The 7,672-nt window shown below is 33.9% G+C and overlaps 1 protein-coding gene across 1 annotated transcript; it reads left to right on the forward strand.

The window, feature by feature from the left end:
* Nucleotides 1-284: 284 nt before the first annotated feature.
* Nucleotides 285-6,020, forward strand: LOC133190010 (outer dynein arm-docking complex subunit 4-like). Its single transcript, XM_061325487.1, has 12 exons — nt 285-542; nt 1,457-1,588; nt 1,786-1,939; nt 2,051-2,112; nt 2,388-2,553; nt 2,913-3,131; nt 3,420-3,627; nt 3,769-3,855; nt 3,959-4,155; nt 4,385-4,453; nt 4,993-5,281; nt 5,386-6,020. The coding sequence occupies exons 1-12, from the start codon at nt 426-428 to the stop codon at nt 5,456-5,458; spliced, it is 1,773 nt and encodes a 590-aa protein (XP_061181471.1). The 5' UTR covers nt 285-425; the 3' UTR covers nt 5,459-6,020.
* Nucleotides 6,021-7,672: the final 1,652 nt, after the last annotated feature.

The following is a 7,672-nucleotide window of genomic DNA, read 5'->3' on the forward strand; positions in this document are numbered from 1 at the left end:
TACGCATTAAAACACCGTAACGAAAGCAGATTTTACATTTAAATGTTTAGAGGCAGATATCAACGGATTATTAAGGGGATAATCACCAAACATAATCACTGTCGTTGAGGAATTATTTATTTTTCTTAATCCCCTCATTAAAATCTGTGTGTAACGGGTAACAAGCAATGTACACGATTAATCAAGTAAAAACAAACCAGAAATATCTAATTTCATCACAACTTTTATCCTAACTTAAAAACAGAAAATAAAAGAAAATACTTAAGATCGATAGTAGAACGAAAGATAAGGGAGGCGGAGAAAAAGTTGGAGAGCGCGCCGGAATTCGAGGGATTCAGCGCGTGCACAGTTGCTAGGGAAACTTTCACCGGAAGTTTACATATTAGTGTTGAGAGAAGGTTGGTGAAAGCTGCAAAGTGAACAAAATGTACGACGGCGATGAATCTGAGGGCCCTAAGGGGACATTTGAAATTTACAAAGCAGAAGCAGATTCACTTTTTAAACAGGGAGAGTACAAGAAATCTATAGATAGCTACACAATCGTAAGTATTCAAATCATTACAGAAAGAAGTATATATATGGCCAAACTGCAGGCTTCCTTAATTTTTTATGGAGCCTAATTAAAAATGCTATCAGTTTGTACTTACTTCAGGTGTTATTTATTGTTACGTTATAACTGAGAAATGTTTAAAGATTATTTCAAGCAAAAATCTCTCTTTCTCTCTCTCTCTCTCTCTCGAATAGTACATATATATATATATGATCCGACATATATTTAAAAAAAACCCATGATTTTGTAGGCCCTATCTGTTCATTATTTCAGTATCTGAGTATTGTTTTACTTTTATTTTCATATTTATCAGGACCAAAGACTGTTAATTGTATAAGTGGCACGTTGTTGATGATTTAAAAAAAAACTTTTGTTGAAAACATATTCAGTCATAATAGCAATTTTAATCTTTTATACTGAGTAAATATTCACTTCAAAAATAACTTAATTAACTCTGAAAAAAATATTTGAGTTAACTGCAAAATCAAATTTTTTGCTTATAAGAATTAAAATAATCATTTGTCAACTGTTCCTTGCTAATGAATAGCCATTGTTCATTAGCCATTTTTAATATTTGATAGAATAGACGAATTTCACATTTACAAAAGTTATTTCCGTTTGTGGGGTCTATCTAGGGTCAGTCAGCGCAGGACACTGTTTTCCCTCTAAAACATTACCAACTATATTGGGCAATGTCTTACAAATGAAATGTGTATGAATATTTCATTATTTTTATTATTTTGCCCCATACTATGTTTGAAGATTAAAAATATTTACAAGAAAATAACAAAGGATATAGTGAGAAAAATAAGCGTTACACTGACAATGGGAGATAACTCTAAAGAATGTGAAATTCACTTCTTACAGTACCACATGATAATTTCCCACTGTGTCTTATTACTTCAGGCCTTAGAGTTGCAGCCTGGAGACAAGAACTGTCTAGTCTGTCGCTCCAAATGCTACCTACAGCTGGGAGACACACAAAATGCCTTGGCAGATGCAGAGTCTTCATTATCAGAGGATAAAACTTTTCACAAGGTACAGAGAAGTCTTTGGATAGAATGATCTCCACTTTTTCTCAAACTTATTACTTAAATTTCTTACTAGATGATTACATTTCTGATACAGAGCAAAAATTTTTCCACAGTATCTCTAAATAACATTTTTTGCCAACAATTCCCATCAAAATAGCAGTCGATCTGCACTATAAAACTACTTGGTGATATTTTTTCCAGGGAGTTTATCAGAAAGCTCAGGCTCTGTACTATCAGGGAGATTTTGAGATGTCCCTTGTCTTCTACCACAGGGGCCACAAACTAAGACCAGAGCTACAAGAATTCAGGCTGGGTATACAGAAAGCCCAGGAGGCTATTGACAACTCAGTAGGAGGTATTTCATGTCAGAATCCTCTTTTAAGAATCTTATTTTCTATTACAATTCATGTCGACTAATCTTGTACAATGTATATATCATAATCAAACCATTTCTTGTTTTCATCAGCCCCTGACAAAGTGCAGTTGACAACGGAAGGAGATTTATCATTCTTTGCAAAACAAGATGATGTAAGCTTAATGTGTTATGGTCATTACTTTCAATTAATCTAATTATTTTTGTTAAAACATATATCTGTGTATGAACAGTTTTGAAAAAGTTTTGAATTCAGTAGATGCCACAGAGTCATTAACACCATGTATATAATTTAAGGCAAAATGCACTAAACATCTTGTTACTGTTTTGTGATGCAACTCTTTGGAGGTTGCATAAAATGTTTCAACTTAATTGGTGCCATGATGAGAAATAAAGCTGTATAAATCAAGAAATTTATATGAATTTGCAGAAAAAAATAAAGAAGCCAACCTACAACACATATGGCCGTCCTGGCATGCAAACCCAGAAAAAGCTGGAGGTTGCTCGTCCTGCGGGGAATGAAAAGACAATCAAACAACTTCTGGGAGAGCTGTACGGGGACAGGCAGTACCTCGAAAAACTACTCAAAGAAACAGGTGACAGCTTATTTACTGAAAATGGGGACAATAGCTCTAAAATTTCAAGTATGAACAATCTTGGAACAGTTCTTTGGCAACTATTAATGTTCAATGGAAACTACAGTATCAAACACAGAGTCCAGACATGAACATTGTATTACAATCAATTTTTGACTTTGTTATTCTACATGAATATTTGAAAAATTACGTGTAATAGCTGGTTCTACCCCAGGCATCAAAATATGGTGCAATCTGGGATAGAACTAATTTCAACCTGTGCACTTCCTGAAAGAAAAAATTTTGTCTGACATTTTATATTTAAAGAAGAAAGAACTTGTTGAATTACAAATACATTGTAAAATTTTTGATGCCTTCAGATCCCAATACTCCTGTGGGTAAGACCATTTCTGGACTGGTATCCCAGGGTCTTAACTACCTAGACACCAGAACCGACTTCTGGAGACAGCAGAAACCAATGTATGCCCGTAAACACGAGAAACAGATGATGAGGAGAGACAACCGAACTGAGCAATCCAGCACTGGAAAACTGTCACCGAATGACTACATCATCAGGGAGCTGGAAAGGATTGATCAAGGTAAACCATTACAGTGTTAAGAAAAATATGTTTACTGTAAATTAAATACAGTTGAAATTTGGTATCTTGAACATGGATATCTCGAATACCATGAATATGTCGAACTGATTTTGAAGTCCCAAGTACTTAATTCTTAAGTATTTTACCCTGGATATCTCGAATTCTCGGATATCTCAAAGTATTTTCTTGGTCCCTTGAAGTTCGAGATAATGAGGTTTGACTATATATGAAAATCGTGGAAAAGAAATTAAGATGAAGGCTCACATGTAAAAAAAAAATTCTTTACAGCTCAAGAAGAAGGTAAATATCAAGAAAGTCTAAAGCGTGCCCAGAGGTGTCTGAATACGGTCAGTGGCTTCACAGAGGATGTCGTACCAAACAAGATGGAGGTGATCGCCAATCTGCATAGCTGTATAGGAAACGCTTACTTAGAACTGGGCAGCTATGACAAGGCACAGGAACAGCACCAGATAGACTACAACCTCGGGGAAGAACAGTAAGTCATTTTTTTAAAACCATTTTTGGAAGACTAAAATGTAAAGCTGGTTTTACGTTTTTTGAAGGACTAGAGTTTAGAACTGGTTTTTATTTGTCTGCTAAAAGACCAATAAATAATCTGCCATGTTACCTGTTTTAGTGATATGGAGGAGGCATGCTCTAGAGGGCTGGATAACCTGGGTAGAGTGTATGCTAGGAAGGGAGACTATAACCAGGCCATTACAGTGTGAGTACTACATAAGATCCCTGTTGTTTGTTGTTACAAACAACAGATGTCCTAATTTGAAAAATTAGGTTTTTACAATACATTGTAATTTTTTTCTGTGCAGATGGGAAAAGAAATTACCTTTATCAAAGTCAGCATTGGAGAGTACCTGGTTGTACCACGAGATTGGACGATGTTACCTGGAGATGGGAAAATATCCAACAGCCAAGGAGCATGGAGAGAAGTCGTTAGCCTTAGCAGAGGAGGCATCAGAACCACAGTGGCAGCTACAGGCTTCAGTTTTAGTGGCACAATCCGAATGTGAGTAGTGGATAAGATTTACTTGTTCAGTATTTTTTTTTTCAAGTGAAAAGTTGTGAATGTGTTTCTTACTTAAATGACACTTCAATTAGTATATGATAAATACATCTATACTTATTTTTTTCACGTTATATATAACTTGGTATTTCAATTTATCTAAAAAAAAATCAGTAAATTTGATATTTTTCAATTTGTTTTAAAAAATCTTATTAATCCTGTTTCTTTGCAGTAAAACTAGGAGATTTGAGTGCTGCATTATCATCATTTGAATTATCATTAGACCTTGCCAGAACACAGGGTGAGTACTGTCCTCAGGGACCCGTTTTACAAAAGAACTTACGACTAAGGCCAAAATTTAATTCTGCTAATAACTTTCTAATTTATGTTAAATAGAAAATGGTTTTAATCTTTTTAAAAGGTATCTAGAAAGATACTTTTACGCTAGCAATTTTAAACAGAATCATTAAGTTTGCAAAATTTTACAATCAACTGAAGTTTTTGGTCTTAGTCGTAAGTTCTTTGTAAAACGGCCCCTGAACCCTTGAAGCCATTTTTTTTTAAACCTATTGCTTGTCCAGCCAACTATGGAAACTTCATCTTATTACTTTTCTTGATTTTTTAGTCTTATATATCTCCTGTTTTACAAACATGACTGGTCAAATTGAGAAAAAAAACACTAAAAGAGAAGGGGGGGATTAGTCCTACAATAGCATCACAACTACTCCCACCAAACCCAGCAAGATTTGGAAACACTTTTTTTTTTTGAAGAGAGATATTTTATATATTATATTAACTGTATTCAAAGCAATTTTTAAAAACTTTCTTTTATATTTTCAGGAGATACATCAGCAGAGGCAGCTATTAAAAAAGCAATTGACGATGTCAACAATAAAATAGCCAAAGGTTCGTCAGCATCCGTAAAACCAGCAGACGGTGAAACTGATACATCTAATAATGCTGCTAGTCCAACCAATGAGAAAGACAATGTCAGCATCAAGAGCAAGACGGTCTCCATAAAGGAGAGTCCAAAATCTGCAAAATCTGTGGCAAAATCCGAGGAGAAAACAGATCAGGAGGATAAAAAGAGTTCAGGGGATCCCCAATCAAATGAGGACAAGGATGCTGTGTAAGAGATTTTCAAATTTCTGAATGTTTAAGATTTGCTTAGTATGGGAGAGAGTGTGAAAGTTTATCATGAACAATTTCATGTTTTTTGACAACTATTTTTAGGGATGATGACACCAATGAAGCTAACAAAAGTCAGGACCAGGGAAAGGATAGCCCAACTAAAGATGTGTCCTAGTTAGCAGTCAACCATCCCCAACATCTGCTGACCATCAAACTGATATAATGCAAAGATTATAAACTGTAATAATTTGGAAATATATGTAAATATTGTTATCTGTTTTAGGCCATCTCTAAAAGAATGTTTGTTTGCCCTTTCCCTACCCAGGGTAAAAAAAAAAAAAATTGGGTCGGTAGGTAGGTGGGGAAATTTTTTTTTAAACAAAATTGTAACTATGGTTGTTGACGAAATGAGAAAATTCTGGAAAAAAAGAATAAATAAAAATGTTGTTTCTTGCAGGTTAAAAAAGTTTTGAGTGGGGTCATTTTTAGCCAGTCGGACGGGAGAGGGCAAACAAGCAATATTTTAAAAGATGGCCTTACCGAGAAAAAATTTGTTACCATATCAGTATTCAGGCGATTTAATCTTGTCAGTACTGCCAAAATATTTTTTTTCTATTTTAAAAAATGTTGCCCAAAGTTTCTGTTGAAAATATTTTGTTGAAATATATATATATGTATATATCACAACAGTGGTAAATCAATTTGATCATTCTCTAAATAAAGATTAGAAAGACCAATAGGTCATGGATGTATCTTATAATTTTACAAAATATACTTTCAACTATCAACATATATAGCGAAATATAATTTGAAATACAATGTAGGTGGATTTTGTGTTTGGATATTTTCTTGAACATTATGGAATGACTGAGATAAAAAGAGATTGACATTTAGCTCACCTGAGCTGTAACCTACATGTAGCTCAAGTGAGATTTTCTGATACTTGTCCAGTGTTTGTCTTCTACACTTGGGACTTACTCTCAAGTTTCAAACAAATTTGACAAAGAACATTGCTGGATAGAGGGGATTTAAAATTTGTTCAATTGAAGGGTCTTGCCTCTTCCCAAAATTTACATAATGAATGTTTACAAGAAACGAAGCAAAAAATCCAGAAAAAAAACTTTCAAAAAAAATCTTTTTTACCAGAATAGCAAGGCCTTATTGAAACTTTCGTGAAATTAAGGACAGATGATACAAACAAAAAATAATGTCTGGATTGATACATTTTTTTTGTCCTTATTGAGTTTTAAATGATCAAATAAAAATATTAAAAAATTGAAAACTTCGTATGATGTTCAAAGTTCTACCGTTTTGCCATCACACTTATGAATCTATATATTTTTGTGTCACTTGCAGAGCAGACACTTAGGGATCACTTTACTCAGTGTCTGTCCTTCTGTCTAACAGTCCATCTGTCACACCTGTAGATAGTTTTTGATAGACACGAATTTAGCAAGAGTTATTTCCCGTTGGTCGCCATATTGGAGGTACATAAGCCCGATTTTCTTCATTATTCAACCAATTTAAACTTGTCATTCAGGGCAATTGGGTGAAGATAACACAATTTTTCTTACGAATATATGTTAACACACGCTTGTTTTAATTCGTAATTTTTATATTTTAAAGATGTTTGCCCTTGTATTTCTGCAATACAAGTTTAAAATTGGTTGCTCAAAGAGGAAAATTCGCTAGTTGGACCTCCAATATGGCGACCAAAGGGAAATAACTTGCTAAATTTAGGCCTATCGAAAACTATCTTGAGAACTGTAACGTTATAGGTATGGATTTGATATTTTGCACATATATGGCATGGTACTTTGGCTTTTGTTAAAGCAATATGAGCTGCAACTTTGATGTCGGAAATTTTTGTTGCAAAATTGTAATTAACTATTTCAATGACAAGAAAAATGTACGTTTATAAACTTCTGATGTTCATTTTTGCGATGGAAGAACTATTTTTAAGCTTTGGTTGAAGCAGAATTACATTATTGTCGTCCTGTACAATATTGATTCCTTATATAATACTATATATTTGATTGTACAGAAGTCTTTCTTCTGAAACAATTACATGTAATACTTTATTTCTGTCTAACTGATCAGAAAGGTTTAAATTATATACAAATTTATCATAATGGCACATTTTAACAGCAAAATAAAATTCTCAAAAATGCAGCTCATATTGCTTTAAATGCAATGGTTATCGACCTCGAGACCCTTGAACTTGACCTTTGACCTACTTTTCAATTAAGAGGTAAAACTGTGTTATTTGGCATGTGCAATGTTTGTCATAAAACATAAAAAATACTAGCGTTAGAGTCCTCTTGACCTTTGACCTACTTCGCAAAAATTACTCCGGACATTGATATAACTTGTCTTGAATTTTGAGAGG

The sequence above is a fragment of the Saccostrea echinata genome, unplaced genomic scaffold (genome assembly GCF_033153115.1).
Source record: "Saccostrea echinata isolate AGI-Se365-2 ecotype Australia unplaced genomic scaffold, CSIRO_AGI_Sech_v1 ptg000001l, whole genome shotgun sequence".
NCBI classification, from domain to species: domain Eukaryota; kingdom Metazoa; phylum Mollusca; class Bivalvia; order Ostreida; family Ostreidae; genus Saccostrea; species Saccostrea echinata.